This window comes from Podarcis filfolensis, assembly GCF_964270895.1.
Source record: "Podarcis filfolensis genome assembly, chromosome: 3".
NCBI lineage: Eukaryota > Metazoa > Chordata > Lepidosauria > Squamata > Lacertidae > Podarcis > Podarcis filfolensis.
Window position 1 is genome coordinate 80,062,790 of NC_139606.1, and position 22,247 is coordinate 80,085,036.

Genomic DNA, 22,247 nt, shown 5'->3' on the forward strand with positions numbered 1-22,247 from the left:
ATCCTTCCAATGATGTGCCAAAGGCACAAGTTAGTTTCAAAGGACAGACAAAATGATAGATGAAGAGATTCATTGGTATCTGCTCTGAGGACTCATGCTACAATCAGAGCTGGTGGGGGGGAATAATTTTTGTTAGACAATAAGTTTCACTGATAAAATCGGAGCTGAGTTGTAAAAATTATAAAGAACAGTTGAGCCCATAGCATAATAAAAAGTCAAATTATGCAAATTATAAAGTACCTAGCCATAGGCTAATCTTACATAATGAAGTGTTGAACAAGCAAAGCAGGGGACCCCTTTTTTGGTGGGATAGGGATAAAATCATACTCAAAAACATAATTTAAAACAGAATTGAAGATCCATGAATCTACCAGTAATGTGTTCAAAACCTTTCAATGTAAAATGAGCATATAAATGGTATAACCAAACAAAATAAAATACCTGTGACACGCTGGTAACATATGAACTGTGCTTGTCAGTTTCCATTCTTTTTAACTTCATACATACTGTTAGGTGTTCCCAAATTCTCTGCACAATAAGATTTTCAGTGTTTCATTGGTTACCAGGGCTTGGTTTCCTTTGGAATTTAACTATTTATTTAATAGGGTGTGCAACTACTTTTTAGGCAAAATTTGCCCCAAAGTGATATATATAATCCAACAACAGAACCATTTAAAAAAGAATCAAAATACAAATAGTCCATCTATCTCTGGAGAACAGCATCCAATAGCTCAGCCCCCAAAGGCCATGATGAAGAAAGGAGTCTTTGAGGCTCTTTAAAATTAACAAGGGAAGGCGTGACTTTACTGGAGGCTTGCTGGTGCTCTGTAATATTTGTGTTTGTTTAGAAGCATAAAGGTTGAGCATAGGTGGAAGTACAGTATTAAACACTCCAATGGCTGTCCTAGGTTCAGTACTCCCACATCAGTTTCTCTATGAAGGTGCAGGAAGAAATGCATGCCCCCTTTTCCAAAATGTCTCTCCTCTCCCAGAATACTTACCAGTCATCATTTAAATGAAGGTCTACCAGTTATTCCTTATGGCTGGTGTAGTAACCTTTGGCCCCCAGGTGCTGGAGAATGATAACTTCCATGCTTACTAGGGCTGATGGAAATTATAGTTCATCAACATCTGGAGGGCCAAAAAATCTAGACTATGCCCAGCTAGACCTGTTCAGCCAGGGTGTTTTTTTTTTACCAACTTATAGTTTTTATTTTTACAATCACAAGCACACAGGGTTGGAAGAGACCCCAAGAGATCACCAGTTAGTTCAACACCAAACCAGTAACAATGTATTTGCTAAGAAGCAAAAATTGTATTTCTTCTGATGCTTTTTTTGTCATTTGGGCCCATAAACGTGTTTCCGTTATTTAAGAACTGGGAGTAATATTTTCAATTGTAGAGAGAAACCATTAGTAAGATTATTTTGTTTCTATTTTAAAAATCACCCTTCTCAACTCTGATGTCCACTGTCGTTTAGCCCCAAATTCTGCTCACACAGTTTTTCTCTTGAATTTAGCTGCTGGGGCTACACACACATACCACTCTCTTCAAAAAGAAGAAATCAGTTATGAAGATGAGGAAATGTGGAGGGGTATTAACTTTAGCCCCCTTTTAGCCCTGAATAGATTCAGAGACACCATTATTGCTTATTGAAAAGGGCTCCACCCACATAGCCCTTGCAGGTGGGTCAAGGAGAGAAATGGCCATTGTACAGAACACCCATTTGAATGTTCTGTTACTTTTCCAGTTCAGGGTACATCCACAATACATCTCTGACTCCTAGCTTGATCAGGAGAAAATATTTTACTGTAAGGCTCTAGCATTTATATGCAATGTTCAACACTCTTTTCTGAATTCTAAGAGAGTTATGTTTTGTGCCACAAGTGGTTAATGACCCAGCCCTTTGGATTCTTTCTAAAACTCTTTGATTCTACCACCACCACCCCAGCTTGGAGAAAAGAGAGTTATTATAGAGTGAGTTATTGCTTTTGAATAGGATCTTGTATATTGAAGTTAAAAGGAAAAGCACTGAGAACCTCTGTGCTTAACCTCTCTCCTGCTTTGAATTGCTTTCTGTATTTCTGGAGAGAAATTGCACATAATGTAAATGTGGCATTATGACACATGTATTTGACTGCCAGAAATAAAGTTCACAGATGAAGAAACTCCACTAAGCTTGTCTCCTGTTTCAGTGGTTTGCCCAGGGCACAAGTCAATTTCAAAGGACAGACAAGAAGAAAGACCAAGGAGCTCATTGGTGGCCATTCTTCTGAGGACTCAGTAAAGCTTGTAGGAGCTCAGCAAGAAAATGGGAGCTGAGTTGTGCAAATTACACAATTGAGCCTTTAATATAGTCAGTCAAAATGTCAGGATTCCAGTGAATTATTTACACTTTCTGGCTGTTCTTCCCATTTCAGGAGACCTGTGGGAAGTATCACTGGTAACACTCAGAAATTGCCACAATCTATTTGTAATCCAAGGGACACGGGTGGCGCTGTGGGTTAAACCACAGAGCCTAGGACTTGCCGATCAAAAGGTTGGCGGTTTGAATCCCCGCGACGGGGTGAGCTCCCGTTGCTCGGTCCCTGCTCCTGCCAACCTAGCAGTTCGAAAGCATGTCAAAGTGCAAGTAGATAAATAGGTACCGCTCCAGCGGGAAGGTAAACGGCGTTTCCGTGCGCTGCTCTGGTTCGCCAGAAGCAGCTTAGACATGCTGGCCACATGACCTGGAAGCTGTACACCGGCTCCCTCGGCCAATAAAGCAAGATGAGCGCCGCAACCCCAGAGTCGGTCACGACTGAACCTAATGGTCAGGGGTCCCTTTACCTTATTTGTAATCCATCTAAAAAGATCTGAGAAAAATTCATTATTATTTTCATGGACAATTGGTAAGCGAACATTTACAAAATAATGTTGTTATATTTTCAACATGAGTCTTTTTCAGAAAATATGTCTGTCCTCTGTGATTTTTTTTAAAGATATGGTGTAAAAATGAGTATATAATAAATAATAAGATGCCATTGATAATGTTAAACATAGGCCAATATTTACATAATGACAGGCAAAATTGCTTCCAAAGTTCTAGTCATCATAAGCATCAGTCATTCTGATGATTGTTCATCTGTTGTGTACTGGCTGTTTAGATATTTTGTAATAACACATTGCTTGTACAATTGTGTGGTGTGTTTTATATCAAATAAAGGTTGATGTAATGATATTTATGTATACGGTATAAGCATTGAGATTTTAGTTACAATGCATATTTATCTCTCATCATCTCTTTTCAGAAGGCTCCCATATTACCAATATTTTCAGTGATGATTTTGCTATCTCACTGAAAGATATTTAGGCTAAAATATTCTGGATGCTTACATGCAAATATGCCTTACTGAATGTACAGGAATCTGTACAGCAATGTGGCATACTGGGAACAATATAGATCTTGTGTAAATTATGGACTGTATTAGCTCTGTAATGGATTCATAATTATCTGATATTGGGGTTTGTTACATGCTGACTGAGAATAATTTAAAATTAATTTCTGTTGTAAGATTATGTGAAACTTAGTATGACTGTTGGTGGTAGGCAAGTGTTACTGCCCAAATTTACTAGAAAGAGTCTTCTAAGAATGAAAAGGGTGATGGCGACAATAGCTGTTAAAAGGTCTAAGTACTAGAAAATGAGAGCAAACCAAAGGAAAAATGTATGAGTGAAGAACATTCGGGAATTGTTTTACCATAAGGTCAAACTGTATGTTACATTGAATGTGTAACTACATTTAATGTATCTGTTTGAGTTGCATATCTCAAATGGATATTCATGCGTATCCCAGCTTTGACCTGTACTAAAGTGACAGTACACCTTATGCTTTTTAGGAACAAAGCCACTAAGCATGCCATTTCTATGAAATTTACAAAACCAGGTCTGTTTTTCATGTCTTAGTAACACCTTAGCTTACTCTGACATTCATGTTTAATCTTTCTTTTTATAGAACTGCTTGTGTAACAGAAATGACTATGTCACAATGAAAGACAAACCCCATAGAGGCAATTTTAGCAAACAAGACTGTGACTATTTTTCAGTGCAATTGGTTGTCACAATTCCTTTCTTTCCCTCTTCCCTTTTTCTTTCTCTTTTAACCAGTAATCTTTCAAGAACTGGAATTACCTCTTATCTCTGTTTCTCCAGCATACAAAAACAATTAAACCCTATAACTAAGCATAGTTTTATTCTGTTCCACAATGTAAATATTTATTAAAGCAGGAATGTCTACAGTTCTGGGCCAAGACATTTTGCTTCCTGAGGTGAAAATAGTACTGAAAGCATCTCACTCAGCCCAATGGTAGGTCTGGGCCTGACAGATGTATGGGATCATTGTTAGGGTACGTTGTTGAGGACCTCAAAACCCCAGATTGAGTTCCTGCTCTTACAACAACTATTCTTAATTCCTGTCTATAAAATGAGATGATAGCAGGGTTGCAACAGTATTTAATGAATCAAAAAATTCTACCTCAATACAAAAAAATGGAGCTGTGTAGATCTCTTGAACATCTCTTGATCATTAAGCTGACACTGATCTTTAAAAGGATGTGTGTATATTCCAGGCTCAGCAGAAAATGGAGGTTCTACTAGTCCAGCATTTTCTTCTGGAAGCTCACTAGCAGGGCATGCTGTGAAAGTGATGCTTATCTTCTGTTTTATTTATATCTTGCTTCTAATAATCTGAGGAATTTTGCCCATTTACACAGAGGTTCCATTATGCCATCATAGCTAATGACCATTAACAGACATAACTTCCATGAATTTTCCTAATCATTTTATCAAAGGCATCTAAACTTGCAGACAACACCACAAACATCATCTTGTGTAGTTAAACATGATGTTTAACCTGTCCCTCCTATTGAAGAGTATTGACAATTGCACTACAAGGAGTAGGGCTGGGATCCAACCATGATGTTTCACAATTTAGAGAAGACTTAGCACACCACACCAATCAAATGCTGCTATGCTATACCGAACTATACTTTTTCTTATTAATTGACTAATAGACAGAAGCAGGTGCAGGCATAATGTTTATATTTACTGACTACATGAAATATATTTACATTTGCTCACTTTCTGCCAATAAATTACTGTATGACAGCAGGCTCAAGGGCGTACCACGCCTTATCATGTAATAATCACACACCTAGGTGGTTAATAGCATTTGCCATTGGCCTGCTGCCTAGCAAGAAACCATGATATGTGATTTGTATGAGTAGGGACACATGCCATGGCATGTTATATGGCTTAATAAAAAAAAAAATAAGGTTCTGTTTTCAGCTTTAATTTTGCTGTCACCAATGTTTGCATTCCTGTTTTTTTATTGGTTAGAGTCCTAAGAGAAATGGATAGGAGGAATGAGAGGGGGGAGGAAAGATAAAATATTTATGACTTAATATGTTTTAGACCTGGAATAAATACATAAAATTGTCTAAATAATCTCCTAGGGACAGGGGAATTTTGAGCCAATGTTTTTAACTTGGTTCCCATTCTTTTGTATATTTCCTTTTCGTTTAGAAATGAAATCGGTGCTGTTCATCTTCTTTTTTTAATAATCACCTTGACAATCACAAAGACAGAACACTCCTTTCTGATCATTCACATTCAGCTCAAGGTGCGAGGAGGTACATCTGAATGCAAGGGAAGCATACTGAATCCTAGTTCTCAATGAGGTAGCAGCTTTGTGTTTGGGCTTCTGATTGCAGCACTTCAGGCTTGCCGATAATGGTTCCCAGGATAAGATGGCTCCCTGACTGTAAAAGGATTCCTGCACACAGAAGAACTAACATGCCAAGGAGAAGGCTAGACTATAATATTTCTAATAATAATTAGAGTGTGTTTATGGAAGCCCAGTACCCACCTGCAACCCAAAATGGTATAGCCGAGGCAGTTTTATTATTTCAATGTCAATTACATATTTTCATTTTTTAAAAGTATCCTTGAGTGCCATGGGAAGTCTCAAACCCATCAGCTGACTGGCAATTCTGTTCCTCTACAGCTTACTGGGGCCTGTTCTCCATCAGTCCTGTTCCTTGCAAGGCTCCACTTCTAGCAAAATAAAATATACGTATCAGAACTAATTGTTCTGACCTGTCCATACCAGATTCCCACAGCAGCAAGGCAGGACAGTGGCTGAAGCACCATGGATAGATTCAAGTGAGCAATTTGCTGTGACAGAGGCAGAAGGTGAACCAAGGCCTCCTCTGGTCCACCTTCCCCAAGGTCCACCCCACTTGGGCTAAAGAAGATGGCTCTTAAAGGGCCACATATTCCTAGTGTGCAAAGGAGTACTTGTTCACTTGTCCCATCTGGCATGGTCCCAGCACCATTTGTCAGGTTGTTAGCAATGGAAGCCCTTGATTCCTTTGAGGGGCCTGGCTCAAGGGGCAGTATCCCTTGTACAACTTGAGCAGTCTCACAACTGCCAGAAAGTCAATATCTGTGATCAACAATATTGAAGAGTCTTCCCTAGAAAGGGTAGTTTGGCTATAGTCAATAACTGGCTGAATAATCAACAACAACATTAGATGGTGGGCAGGGACCAGGTGATTACAGGGCTTGAGATAGTTGAGCCTGTACTGTGCCTAAATGGTAGCATTTACCAACTAAATCCAGGTTCTTCCATTTGTCACCCATATGCCCCAAATAGTCCCATCATCTAATGATTGGGAAGGGTGCCTGGCGACAGCCATCAAATTCAGCAGGCATAATTCTCATAACTGCAATACGTCAAGAACCACCTCTCCCTATATGAGCCAACCTGGACCTAGCAATTATCATCTGATGCCCTTCTTTGTGCGCCCTGTCCACGATATGGCTGGAGGATAGCAACATGAGAACTGGCCTTTTCTGCAGTGGCTCCCCATTTGTGGAATGCTCTCCCCAGGGAGGCTTGCCTGTCACCTTCATTGTACGTCTTTAGGTGCCAGGCGAAAATGTTTCTCTTCAGCCAGGCCTTTGGTTGATTAACATTCTGTGTCCTTTTAAATATTGGGGGGGGGCATGCTATTGGTTTGTTTTGCTTTCGTTCTTATATTTATTGTGTATTATGTGTTTTTATTTTATATTTTTATGCTGTGAACCACCCTGAGATTTTTGACTGAAGGTTGTGTACTAATTAATTAATTAATTAATAACTATATTCCTCATAACACAGAATTCTAACTGCATCTTTGGGAACAGAGCTACTGAACTGCTGTCACACATGGGTAATTTGGGACAGGGGATTTGTGCCATCTTGAAAGGCCATCTTCAGAATGTTTTGATCTATATTTTTGTATGTTATTTTTATTAAAGTTGAAGTCAGCAGAAATATCTTTTGATATAAAATGTTTTGTGGGGTATTTTTACATAACAATTATCCTTTATCAAAGTACCTTTGATTATCCCACTAGAAATAACCTAGCTTCTGAAGAATATTGGCTTATTTTCCTTAATGAAATAAAGCACCCATCTTCCTTTATTCTGACAGAGGGATAGAATCAGCTTTCAAAAAAATACAGATGCCCTGTGCATTTGTATACCTATTTGCAGGGTACCAGTATATTTTGAAATATAATAGGTGTGATTAAAAAGAAAAAAGAATCCAGAGATTTAAACTGCTTCAAGATCAAAGGAACAGAGCCAGCAACTACTAGGTGGCTTGTGTCTGATGGCATTTTTTATGTCTGTGTGTGGGTTTTTAAAAAAAACATTAGCATATCTTATTGAAAGAGATAATTGAACCATTGAATTGGGAGGTCCAGATCTTGAATATAAAATGCAAAATATTTGCAAATTGCATGATTAGTAACCTTTCCTTTGTAGTTTTCTTTTGGGAAGCTGTTAAGCTAGCTCTAAGAAAGGAGGCAGCTAACTGTAGCCTACAGCAAAGGGAAGATTATCAAGATAATGCTAGACTTTTTTGAGTCAAATATGAAACATTGCTGGTTTTTAAAATCATCTGTTGTTATTTATAAGCATAATCTCAATAGATGTAGCACAGGAATGTGCGTAATATCATCTCTCTTCCAACAGCAAGAATGCACTTCAGCGTAATTCAGGGTTCAGGTGACCTACACACATCCATCATTTATAAGTCTTAAGGAAGACCACACCAGTTTGCTGATGATGGCTGCATGACTTAGTTATTCTCATGAGACCTAGATATAGTCTGTTGCCCTTTTGCACTGTCATTCCATGTTGTGCTTTGATGGACGCATGAGTAAATGAAAGGCTTGGTATCGATTTCCATACAGATGTTAATAATTTCTGTGTACATCATCCATGGAATAGTGGTTACTCTTGCACAGAATTTGATATTGCAGTATTCCTTGATGAAGAGATGATGCACGAAGCTTGCACAACAGCCTTTTATCTCTTGGTCTGTGTGGCAGTGGCGTAGCGTGGGTTGTCAGAACCCGGGGCAAGGCAAGTAATTTGCACCCCTAACCCGTGGATTTGCGCCCCCTAACCCGTGGATTTGCGCCCCTAACCCTAACCCCCAGATGTTGCGCCCGGTGTGGCCGGCCCCCCCTGCACCCCCCACGCTACGCCACTGCTGTGTGGATTCAAAGCTGAATCAGAGAAATGAATGCATTTTTCCTTGCTGTCATCTTAATGGACTTTTGTTTACATCACATGCCATCAAATACTGTAGAGGGATTGACTAGCTCTGCTCACAGGAAGCTGAGAACCAGCAGATTCTGTACAAAACAGAAGGTTGCACTTGAACTTTCTGGGGAAACTTTCAGACTTTCTGGTGGATGCTTTGTTTAGACATGATGAAATGGAGCTATTTGCTGCTGAATGGATCTATTTAGGATACCAATATGTCTTGCAGCCAGTATCTTTAGACTCTCTCTCAAGAAAAATAATCAGGAAGCAATTTGCTTAACTTGTACTTTATCTGCAAACACACACACACACACAATCACAATAGAGCTACTATATCTGCACATAGTAACTCTATTGTGTGTGTGTTTGTATCCCACTCCCTCACAGCAAGCAGTTCCAGCAAATTACCCCTTGTGGCAGCAGGGGGAAGTACCAGTAGAGGCTGGTGCTCATTGGTTCTGGTAGGGCAGAGAAGCCAATGTTAAGTGGCGCCAGAACCAATCACACCAGGTGGGTGCAGGCCCCAGTAGACCCCAGAGGGCAGCCTTTGCTATTTCCTCCCTAAGGGTGTGAGGATACCAGCAGAGCCTACTATTCGCCAAGAGGCAGCTATAGAGGCAGCATTGGGTGGGCATTGCTGAGGAGGAGGCAGATCTGACCTCCAAAGAGTGTGCCACAGCCACTGCTGCCACTGCTGCAGCAACCTCAGGCAGTGCATTCATTGGAGGCTGGATTTGCTGCCCCTGTGGATCCTGACACCCGGTTTCCTTACTTTGCCTCATGAGTGGGCTGGCCTTGGAGCCAACTAATTTTAGTTTTGTCCATATCCTCCTCCCTGCTGAGTTCTGCAGGGAACTAAGGATGGTGGGGTATAAATAATAAAATTATTATTATTATTATTATTACTACTACTACTACTACTACTACTACTACTACTATTGAGGAGGGAGCATAATTCCCATCCATTCCCATAGGGCTCTCAAAGGACAAGTGGCTGGTGAATTGTACCCTTGTTAAATGCATTAATAGAATGAATGGTTCCCACTATCATCACATAACACAGTGACTGTTTTACTCCTGAATTGTCTTGTGCACTGCTGACAAGAGGCAGGGTTTTGTTTTGTTTTGTTGCTTTTTTAAAAAAAAATCATTCTAAATAAGTTTTTGTTGTTGAATTTTTGATGGCACGCCATCACCTGCAGTAATAATTGGGGTTGCATTAATGGATAATGTTAGCAGAGTTTCTTCAGTGCCAAAGCAATTGCCATGCATTACCATTTGCAGGTCTCATTACAATCATAGGAAGTGATAGAAAGGCGGAGGTTGCAAGGTCTTCTAAAAATGAGTCCGTTCAGTGACTCAGTGTGTGACAGGGAGAAAATGGGACAAACTCATTCTACCTTCAGACATCAAAAAGAATGAGCAGAGATGAAACTTGTGATGTGTTTTAAGGCCTGATCCTTCTGTGCCTTTAAATACAGCTGGGTTTTCTTTTAAAACTAGTTAGCCCAGAATAGGTTCCTGGTGATGAGGCGGCTTCCAGTGCTAAAATACTGCTGAAATGTGCTAGGAAAACAGGACAGGCAGAAAACCCTTGAAAGATAAGAGCCTCTCCATTTCAGTGCAGGGATTTTCCAGCTTGTTCAGAGGCAGATGTAGTGCACTAGAATCCCGAAGAACAATGCTAATTAGTATTCCATTAAAAAGGAAGAAATCTTGCTGAGACCTGGAGTCACATCCCGACAGTCGAAGTGAAACATGGCTCACTAATGTAGCCTTAATTCTTTTTATTTTGCAGAGACAGCAAGCTGACCATGTTGCTCCGGGAGTCCCTTGGGAACATGAACTGCCGTACTACCATGATAGCTCACATTTCGGCAGCTGCAGGGAACTATGCTGAAACACTTTCCACCATCCAGATTGCATCCAGGGTTTTAAGAATGAAGAAAAAGAAAACAAAGGTAAGGACAAGGGGGGAACTCTTTTGTTGCCATGCTCTGGAAAGAGCATGACAAGCTAGGGATCCGAAAGAAATGGGAGAGGCCTTGAAAGTGAAGCTTCTAACAAAAATCAATATTCTTAATTTCTGATGGTATGGCAGTACATCCGAGTGCATGAGGGAAATCATATGTTCATTGTTAGATGAATGATTGGTTATTATAGGCACAGAAATGGCAGAGTTCAAACTCTCATGTTGCTTTCTTGAAGTCTATGTAGCATGGAATCCTGGTTAAAAGTCAAGCTGGAATAATTTATTAACATCATTCACGTTAGCAGCCTAAGGATTGTTAAATGTGAGCTGAGATCAATTAACAGATTCTACAAAATATCACCGCACAACAATCTCTTCCCAGAAAGAAATCTCTGCAACAGAGCATGCTGTAGTGTGTGACACCAGTGTTAATTTTGATAGCATTTCCCTCATTAACCTTACAATGAGCACAAACTTTTTTTAAAAAAAACAACAAGACTAGCTGATGTGGTCCGGATGGTACTAATTCAGCCAGTGCATTTGAAGCCAACGTGATATTTTATCTTGAGAGTGAAAATTGAGAAGCTTGGTGTTCTGATCTGAATTCTATATAGTTCTTTTAGAGAAGACTGCATATACCAGTGCTCAGTTTTGATAAAAATCAGAAGCTAACATGCATTTACAGCAAGAAAAGGTTGATCCAACACACATTATTTTGTATCTCTTCTTCTCTAGCCACTATCTAAATGAAACTGAATTTAAAGGGTCGTGAGGACATTAATTTAAATTTGCAACAACTAAATAAAACTGTGAAAGTTAGTTGCCTAGGACTTTAGTATTGAGAGTATGTTCCCTCACAGTCACTGAGACTTTTTACTTCTTTTTGAAGTTAGACATGTGGGATCAGGACTTGGTAGAAGTGCCTCTCTAAGGAGACTTGCCTTGTTCCTACTCTGGACAATTTCTGCCAGCAGATAACGGCTTTTTAATTTTGGAAACTTCCTTCTCTTAAGCAAGCAATCAGCTTTTATTGCAGCTTAAGGCTGAAATCCAATACTTACCTCAATAGGACTTCCTTCTGTGCCAATATGTATTATGCTGCTAGCTGCTTATATTTTATTGCTGGGAGTGGTTTAATTGTTATTTCATTTGATATTGGCTTCAGTAGTTTGTGGAAATCACTTTGAAAGGAGGCTCATAAAATGTATAAAGAAATAAAATGAAAGTCCCACTGTGTTAAAGTGTGTATCAGGAAACACATATTAACTATAATAAAAAAATTGATAACTTGGACAGAGAAGTAGTGGAATCCTTTCTTAGAGATTTTTCAGAAAGTTACTGAGCGCATCTATTTGCCATTATTAAAATCTAGGAAATTTTTGTATTACTTGAGCTTTTGTTGCTAGGAACTGGACTAGAGGATCAATGTGTTCCCCTGCATCCTGAAATGCAGAGGTGAACCCTCTTTTATATAGTTAATGGAAGAAAGACGTGGGAGGCATGGTTTGTTTTTTCTCATTCCTCCTTTTCTGCTTTCATCTCCACCGCTGTAATCACAGAAGTAAGCCCCCTTGATTCTAGTGAAATACACTTCCAAGTGTGCTTATCCCAGCCACCTAATTAAGTGATGGGTGTTGCTTACTAAATGCTCATCCACTTTCAACTATATGTTTCAGCTCAACATCATTAGCCTTTGGTTTTAGCTGTAGACTTCAGTCATCCATCTAAAGTAACTCCACTGTGATCAGTGAATGAATTTCAGAGTAAATAATTGCAAGAATGCCATGGCAGGCTTTTTAATGAATTTGTTTTAACAACTGTCAAAAGGAACACTGGGATCAAAGTGGCATGCAGCCCAATCTTACACATATTTAGTTGGTAGAGCAACTCACTGAGTTCAGCAGAAGAATTGTAGCATCAGGCATTTTTCCTCAATATGATTGCACAACAACATACCCCAGTAAATGACATTGTTGTCTGACTGCATAGGTTATTTATAAACAGGCATGAAGACCATACTATTCACAGTGCATGAGTTGGAGCTCTCCATGATAAGGAGCTGGTCCCTGTTATCTTGGGCAGATCACTACTGTCCGACCTCAGTTTTTCATATGAAAAATGGGAATAACATTGACAAAACTCACAACAAAGGAATGAAGGAGAACCTTATAAATGTAACATGTTTGAAATAAATTGGTTTTCATTTCACTTTAGAACTTCTTTTTACTCTCTGTGATTATGCTAAAGCCCAGTGTGCATGAACAGAGGAGCCGTGAGTGAGGATGGAAGTCAGCTTGCACCTGTGGTCCAGAGTCACTGCAGCTTCCCAGTAAGGAGAAGGGCAAGGCCATGGGAATGTCAGTGTTGTGCAGATGCACCTGCAGAGCCAATCTGCCCCTCCTGTTGGTGCATCCACACCGTTCCCAGCTCCCCACTGCCTCACCCTTCTCCCTCCCAGTAAGCAAGTGCCCTCCCCAGCAACTGCTCCTATATGAACAAATAGAGCAATATGACAGCTGCTTAACTCCAAGCACATGGAGCTATTTGAAATGCTAAACCATTTCTGTACAGCAAGCTGCCACATGGACTTGGTGGCTTTATCCCTGATGCCAGAAGCCCCCGGCTTCACGAAGCACTCTACTACATGTTGAATGAGGCAATCTCCATGCCTGGTGGCCTTTGCAGTAGCCTCTGCATGCATAACGGCTTATATGAGACCATGGGGTGTGGATTTCAGCTCCGTGGAAGGGGGGTTCTTTGAAATGCTAACCTTTCCCCTGTCTTCCTACCCAACAGTACACGTCAAGCTCTTCTGGAGGAGAAAGTTCTTGTGAAGAAGGGAGGATGCGGAGGCCAACCCAGCTGAGGCCCTTCCATTCTCGGAACGTTGTTGATCCGGACTTCCCCATTCTTCACTTGTCAAGTGACCCAGATTATTCTTCTAGCAGCGAACAGTCATGCGACACCGTCATTTATGTTGGCCCCAACGGCACAGCCCTTTCGGACAAGGAACTAACTGACAACGAAGGTCCCCCGGATTTTGTCCCCATAGTTCCTGCCCTTCAGAAGACCAAAACCGAAGGCAAGCTGGAGGACATGAGTGAGACAGCCCCCAGCACTTCTGAGAGAGACTGCTTGAAGTGCAATACATTTGCGGAACTCCAGGAGAGGTTAGACTGCATTGACGGCAGTGAGGAGACTGATACGTTTCCTTTTGAAGAACTGCCTGTTCAGTTCAGCACTGACCAAGTGACTAAGTGTCCTGTGTCAGGTCAAGCAGCAGAGCTCACTAGTACATCAGAAGAAGGCCTGGCAGGCTGCCAAGAACCTGATAAAGATTTCAAGGAAAACCTGAATGCAACAGCCAACAAAATTCAGGGAAGCCATTCCCCTGTTCACACCGGGGTGCTTAATGAGGCACCCACCCCTCCATCACCTAGGAGTGTTACAGGCAGTCCAAGTAGCCACACAAACTCTTCCCAGCAATCCCACGGCACGGATCTGCAGAGCAGCCGAGAAAGCCTGAACACTTGCGGCTTTGTAGAAAGCAAGCCTCGGCCCATGGGTTCCCCGCGGCTTGGCATTGCAAGCCTTTCCAAGACATCCGAGTACAAGCCGCCCACTTCTCCTTCTCAGAGGTGCAAGGTTTACACCCAGAAAGGGGTGCTGCCCAACCCTGCACCACCACCGTCATCCTTAAGCAAGGACTCCGGGATGGTGTCCAGTGAGTCTCTGATGCAGCCAGAGATCCGCACTCCTCCCATTGGCATGAGCCCACAGCTCATGAAAAAGTCCGTGTCTTCCAGCAGTGCTGATTATGGGGAGCCCATTGACAACGAAGAGCAGCAGGAGCAGCAGCAAGAGCCCCCTCTTTCTCCTGAGTCAAAGAAGGAGATTTTGAGCACCACCATGGTCACGGTGCAGCAGCCCTTAGAGCTGAATGGAGAAGATGAGCTGGTATTCACCCTGGTTGAAGAACTGACCATTAGTGGGGTTCTGGAGAACGGACGTCCAACAAGTATCATCAGCTTTAACAGTGATTGTTCTGTGCAAGCTCTGGCCTCCGGGTCTAGGCCGGTTAGCATTATCAGCAGCATCAGTGAAGATCTTGAATGCTATGCCAGTACAGCTCCTGTGTCTGAGGTCAGTATCACCCAGTTTATGCCTCTTCCAAAAATGGGACTGGATCACAAAGCTGAAGAGGCTGAAAGCAGACGTTCCTCTATCAGCTCATGGTTGAGTGAAATGAGCACCGGAAGTGATGGTGAACAGTCATGCCACAGCTTCATAGCCCAAGCATGCTATGGGCATGGGGAAGCACTGGCAGATGCGCCCATTCCTGAACTGGCAAGAGCCGTACAGAACAGCAGTGTGGTTTGTATAAATGACAAGCAAAAGCCAGTCACCGAGGAAATATTTGTACTGCCAGAGGTTACCGACGAAAGTATTAATAAAATGTCACCTATCAAAGGTTGTAAAATATCAGCCCTGGGAAAGACTATGGTCACCATATCAAACACCACAAGCCTAAGCAGTTGTGAAGGTTTCATTCCAATGAAGACCAACATTACTGTGTATCCATGTATTGCTGTTAATCCCTTTAAGGCCCAAGAGCCGCCAGAGACCATATCTGCAGTGTCGTCACCAGCAAAAGTTCCCCAGCCTCAAGAGGTGAAGGAATCCAGTGTAAGAAAAGAAATAAAGTTTGATGATCCTTGGCTAAAGAGGGAAGACAGTGTGAAAAAAGAAAGCTGTGGCCCCAAGGCTGAAGCCATCACTCAACAAAATAAGAAGCAGAAGTCAGCAGACAGGTTTAGCAGCAGTAGCGGAGAGACTTCCAGCTCCCCGGGAACGGAAAACCTGAAGAGGGTTGTAGATGGATGTGAAATGGGACTTCCCAGTTCCGCAGCCCACAGCCCAGCACACACTACGGAGAGCTTTAAAAATGGCAGCCTCATGAGAGGCGTTCAGAAGGCCAGCAAGCTGGAGGAATTGGATGCTGTTTCCTATCATTACATTGAGGAGAACGGTGCCATTAGCTGTTCTGTTGGGTCCCAGACTTCCAGAGCTAGCCTGGAAAGAAGGATTGCGTCCCCCAAACACTGTGTTCTCACACGTCCAAAAGGAACTCCGCCATTGCCTCCCGTGAGGAAATCTAGCCTGGATCAGAAAAATAGGGCCAGCCCTCAGCACAGCACATGCAGTAGCAGCACCAGCAGCCCTTTGAACCAACCAGCACCTTTCCTGGCTAGTTTTCCCGATGAGCTGAATGGGAAACAAAAGGGTTCCAGTATGGAGAGCGGTAACAATAGCAGCAGTAAATTGTTTAGTGCCAAACTTGAGCAGCTGGCCAGCAGAACCAATTCCTTGGGAAGGTCCAGTGGGAGCCATTATGAGTGCCTGTCTTTGGAAAGGGCAGAGAGTCTGTCCTCTGTCAGCTCCAAGATGGGTCCTGGGAAAGACACCACAATGCCCAGAGCTGGGAGAAGTTTCAACCGCAGTGCAATGTCCTCACCCACAAACTCAGGCCTTTCTCAGTCTGCAGGGGCCTCGCCAAAGGCCAGTCAATCAAAGATCTCTGCAGTGAGCAAGCTCCTCTTGGCAAGTCCTAAAGCTCGAAGCCTGGCTGCCTCAACCACCAAAACACTTAGCTTCTCTACCAAGTCCCTCCCTCAGTCTGTGGGGCAGAGTTCAGGCTTGCCTCCGAATGGAAAGAATATGTCCTGGTCTACTCAGTCTCTCAGCAGGAACAGGGGCTCTGGGCTCTCCTCAAAACTGCCCCTCAGAGCCGTCAATGGGAGGATCTCAGAACTTCTGCAAGGAAGCACAGGCACCAGAGGGCTGCAGTTGCGTAGGAACTCGGACACAGATGATCGCAGCGCCGTCCACGGAGAAGAGAAGCCAACTGTTCACCTGCTGCCTTCACCTTACAGCAAGATCACTCCTCCTCGGAAGCCTCACCGCTGTAGCAGTGGCCACGGAAGTGACAACAGCAGTGTCCTGAGTGGGGAGCTGCCACCTGCCATGGGGAAAACAGCCTTGTTCTACCACAGTGGAGGAAGCAGCGGGTATGAAAGCATGATGAGAGACAGTGAAGCAACAGGAAGTGCTTCCTCAGCACAAGACTCTATGAGCGAGAACAGCAGCTCCCTCAGTGGGAGGTGCCGAAGTCTCAAAAATCCAAAGAAGCGTTCAAATACAGGTATGTCCTTAGACTTCTACATTGAGAAATAGCACCGAGACCTGCTAAGTAGGTTTCAGAGTTACTTACCTTATCGGGGGGAATGCTAAAAACTTTTCCATTGGAAATTAAGGCATTTTAAGGTGATTAAGTCAGGAGGAATTGGGCAGAAGAGGATGAACAGTCGTTGGAGACCAAGACATGTGCCCAAATAATTGTGAGCTAGAATAATATGTGACACTGTAGAACATCTTTACTGCTTGCATGGCATGGAAGTTCAGCTGGGGGAAATTTAACAGAGAATTTCCGTGCTTTTTGTTAGGTGAGTAAATATGTGACTATGCCAGTTCTTCTATTAAACCAACCTTCTCCAGCCTGGTGCTGCCCTCTAGATGCCTTGGTCTCCAGCTTCCATCAGCCCCAGTCAGCATAGCCAATGGTCAGGGATGATGGGAACTGTAAACCAAAACAACTGGTGGGCACCAACTTGACTTGGCTGACTTCAGACTTCTTCTTCTTCTTCTTCTTCTTCTTCTTCTTCTTCTCTGGAAGGGCATTTTTCAGGGTCCATTCTTCATTTGTCTAGACTTTGCTTCATCTGTACAGATGGAAATTACTGTTCTGTGCCCAAAGCAAAGACTCAAAGCATTTTGAACTAGAGCACGAGAATATTATTCTTTCAAGACTACCATCAAGAATAATTCTCAAAAGACGTAACTATTTCCAATTTCCATCACTAGCCTATCTTAGGGTTTTGTTTTATTTTTGTCATTTCTGCCTTATATTCAACAACCCAGCCCAGTGTCCCTTTTAGAATGGCGTTCTTCCTGTTTGTTCTTACCAATGAATGTGTTTTAATGAGAAAAGCAGGTTGTGTAGAGGACATTTTCTTACCTACTGTCTTATTTGTTTTATTTATCACATGTTTATCCTCTTCCTCAGGGGATAAACAACTTAGGACAGTATGTGGGAGATGAGCCATTTTATCTTCATAACAACCTTATGTTCACCCATAACTTCCATGACAGGATTTCAACCTATGGCTCTAGTTCCAAGTCATAGAAACCCCTCTGTAGTATAATGGAAAATATCCAACTCTCTCTCCATTATACCATACTGACTCTTCCAATAGTATTGACTACAAAGATCTGGGGTGGGGGTTATGTGACATTCTAGATGTTGCTGGGAGCCCAGCCATGGGAAGATATGCTACATGTCCCTGTTCAATGGACAGCCTGAAACTCAACTTTGCTCTTTTCCTTCCCTCCAATCCCAATTGGCTACACACTCTTCTCAGCTATTTGTGGGTTTTGCTAGTGATCCAGCCCCACCTTTCAGCATTCCCTGTGAATGGATTGACAAGAAATGAAGCAGATATTCCACTAGAAGGGCTGCATAGGTGGAAAGGCCATCCAGTCCTTTTCCTCTGAACCACTGATCCAACAAGGCAAAAGAGAGACCACATTCCAGCAGTGGACTATTGGTCAATTTCTTGTAGACCACCTAGATTCTTATAATGAATGCTGGACTAGATGGGCCTCAGGCTGATCCAGCAATTACTCCTTAGTTTGTAATTACAGGTTCAGGATACGTATTTCTAATGCTCAAGCGCATTATGAATCAAACATCATTTGCCATAGACATTCTTCTGCCACTTTGAGTGTAAAATAATATCCTTCAAATGTGCCAGCTGAGACCCATTCATTAATCAGTGAAGCAAAAGTGGATCACACAAGACAGAAGCCACCCCACCCTTCACCTCTTGCTCCCAGTGTGCTGACAATCCTAGAATACAAAGCTAGCACCCATACTAATGACCAAAGTATAGCAGGCTGAGTAGCAAGGAGAATTTTAACCTACATCAGATAGAGCTGATTTTTGCCTGACCTAGTGGAATGGCTTCATAAGTGAGGGGAATATATACTTTCCATTTCTAGCTTACTTCATGGGAGGCCCTACTTTCCTATAGTTGCAAATGAACTCTATTGGCCATGGCTGGTCTAAAAGGTATGTGGCCTATCCAAAAAGGATTTGTTTACTATCGCCAAGATGGTAGAGTCATGTTTCTTCTGAGCATGTTCTCAAATCCTTCCTCAAGAAAGGGAAGGGACTTGCTCTATTACAAGGCTGGCACACTCTGGTTATATATTTGATGCTGGGCACACTTTAGTTACATTTCTCCTGCTATGATACAGGATCCGCCTCTTTTTCAGAAGAGGCTGAATAAGCATCTGTCAGGGATGGTTGAGATCTAGAAAATCCTGGCATAATGCAGGTGTTGGGACAGCTTGACCCTTGAGCTCCCTTCTAGCACTCAGACACACTCGATGGGAATGACTTGCCCTGTTACCCTGATAGATCTTGAATCCATTGACCTTCAGCACAAAGTGTGCAGCTCATCTTTACTAAGCCGTGCAAAGCAGGGAATGTGTAATGGAAGAGGGAGGGGTTAAAGATTAATTTTGAGCTTGGATGCATCTATTTTTATCAGACCACCATTTTTAATGAATTGTACCCATTTCTAATTAAGCCTGGAAGTAACAGGTCATATTTAAACACCTTGTCATTCCTTTAAAAAAAAAAAAGACAGTCAATGCAAATATCTTTTTTTTCTCATTAAACATTTGTCAATAAATAAAGCCTTCCACTTTTCATAGCATGTTTTCTCATTGAATTCCCACCCCCCAGCAATAAAGTCATAATTCTGTATTGGATGGAAGCACAATCTTTTACATGTCAATAGATTTATGAGGACATAAACATAAGATTATGACTGCAGCAGTGGGCCAGGCTCAAACTGGAGTGAAATGGGGAAATCCGCTGGCATTAATTTATGGACAAGAATAGTCTTGCTTCAGTTTTTCCCCCTCTTAAAGGCAGATCTCCTTCCCTTAATCCTTGTCCATGTATAAAAGATTGCCATTGCGATTTAAATATACATATCTATCTCAAAGAACCCAAGGCATTTCCTATTATCTTAAACTATGGTGTCAAGAGCACTGGACCTTTCCTGATTTGCTGTCATGGATACACATTGCTATAATGGATATGGTGCTGTAGATATGCTCATTTCAGGTCAGGTGACCTTGTCTGGTTTATTTATGATTATTATTAACGGAAATGCTAGCTGTCAGGCGTGATCAACATGAATCAACAGAAAACCCCTTTTAGAGAGGCCACAAAGACTTTTAAGAAAATCACCAGCAGTCTTGTGAGGTTTCAGGATTGCTTTTGAAGTTCTCACACACAGAAGAGACAGATTCCTCTCTTCTCCCTGCCTCCTGGAGATTTTGTTTTCTTTTGGTTTTCCTTAAGTGCATTACAGTACTTCTATATACTTAAGTAACGGTTTTAGAACCTGAGCATCAAAGGGTACGCAACAGGTTTTGAAAGACAAGAGCAATTTACCTTTCAGTTTTAGTCCTGCTTAAATTTCAGGTTCTAAATTTCATAAGCACAGGAAACTGCTTGCAGCTACCTGATCGTTACATAGCCTAAACAAAACACATAGTGTTTAATCATACATACAGGCAAATACAAACACATCCTCCTGTTAGTCACCAACTTCCACCTACCATAACTATGTGTTGACTTTTCGTAGTGCTTTATTAACATTGGGTCTAAACCTTCCATTATTTGCTGCTGAACCCTGGTATTATCCACTCACTGTGCTGGAAGAATGAAAGGACAATTCATTGCAGGTCCAGGATTCAGATGCAGTAAATAACGTTTAACCCTTGTTCATCCTTTTTCATTTTGTATGGGCTTCAGACTTGTTTGGCATCTAATTCCTCCTCCTCTGCAATATTACTGCTTCATTGCAGAAGACAGAAAGTGAGCAGAGATAGCGGGAACTCTAATCTCCATTGCGCGCCACAGGACTTCCATCTGCATAAACATTACTAGGACTGGGCTGAAAGGAAAGTAAGAGTCAAGCTCACAATTAGATTTCAGCTGTTCCTGGTTGTTTGACCTTGGACTCTGTTAACTGGACCACACATATCCTAATGCCATCGCCATTTTAGAGCAGCCTAGTGCCTTTTTATAATTGTCTTTTTGTGACAGATCTTTCCTCCCTCACTACCTCCTAGCATCTGTGCAGCTATTTATTCTCTGGTTTCCTCCTCCCTCCTGTTAACCTCTGCCCTCTAAGAGTGAATGGGCACCATGGCCACTTTTTGTCCAAATAAGGTGTGATTAAATAGCAACAAGATAGCTTAACCAAGGAGGCAAGACAAACACATATATTAGGCTGGTCACAAACCGTTCATTGGAAACAATTACATTTATCCTGACTTAAAAGTGTGAGCCCTTGTAAAGAAGCCCCAGTATGGCCTGTGCAACAATGCTGGCCTCTGCAAGCTATAAGGCTCTTGTCTCACCAGCCTTCACCAACCTGGTGCCCTCCAGATACTTTGGATTATAACCCATCAGCCCCAGTCAGTGCTGGCTGAGGCTGATGGGAGTTGTAGTAAAAAAAACGTGGAAGGCACCAGGTTGAAAAAGGTTGGTGTACACCAGGTTTAACATAGCAGATGGTGGGAAAGGCAATGAATGTACTAATTGTGGACACAGCCCAGGCAGCTGAAGAGATTCATGTCCCACTGATTTCAGTTTGAGTCGTTGTTGTTGTTGCTTTTGTTGTTAATTGAGTTTATATACTGCCCTGTACCTAGAGGGGGATGCCGGTGGTGCTGTGGGTTAAACCACAGAGCCTAGGACTTGCCGATCAGAAGGTCGGCGGTTTGAATCCCCGCGACGGGGTAATCTCCCGTTGCTCGGTCCCTGCTCCTGCCAACCTAGCAGTTCAAAAGCACGTCAAAGTGCAAGTAGATAAATAGGTACCGCTCTGACGGGAAGGTAAACGGCGTTTCTGTGCGCTGCTCTGGTTCGTCAGAAGTGGCTTAGTCATGCTGGCCACATGACCCGGTAGCTGTACGCCGGCTCCCTCGGCCAATAAAGCGAGATGAGCGCTGCAACCCCAGAGTCGGTCACAACTGGACCTAATGGTCAGGGGTCCCGTATTTACCTTTATACCTAGAGGTCTCAGGGCAGTTCACAGAATAAATTCAAAATATAAAATCACAAAATACATAATCAAAATAAAAACAGCCCAATAGCCCTCCCCCAAAATAGATTGTATATGCTTCTCTCACTCACCCTTTGTCCTTGAAAACAGTACAGAACTCAGAAGGTCTTTACTTTGGCTAGATCATGCTTTGCCATTTTAAAATTAGGGATGCTATGCTGAAGGATAATCCAGTGCTATCACTTTTCTGGAAACTAGGTCTGTGCCAGAATCATGCTTTTTCCGATAATGAGGTCAGGCTGTGGTCTAGATACCATGGCTTATTTTTATTTTATTTGAGGCATATGCCACTTTCTACCATTTTTTTTTAAAGGTGACTTCTAATAATAACCACATTTATACAAATGTAGTTCATAACCAATTGA

At 42.2% G+C, this 22,247-nt stretch overlaps 1 protein-coding gene across 5 annotated transcripts in view; it reads left to right on the forward strand.

The window, feature by feature from the left end:
• KIF26B (kinesin family member 26B) overlaps positions 1–22,247 on the forward strand; it is a 266,992-nt gene that overhangs the window by 229,328 nt on the left and 15,417 nt on the right. For all 5 annotated transcript variants that reach the window (XM_083604169.1, XM_083604170.1, XM_083604172.1 and 2 more), the window contains 2 exons: positions 10,439–10,601; positions 13,409–16,814. In XM_083604169.1, coding sequence (XP_083460295.1) covers positions 10,439–10,601; positions 13,409–16,814 — 3,569 coding nt within the window. The remainder of the gene's footprint in view (positions 1–10,438; positions 10,602–13,408; positions 16,815–22,247) is intronic.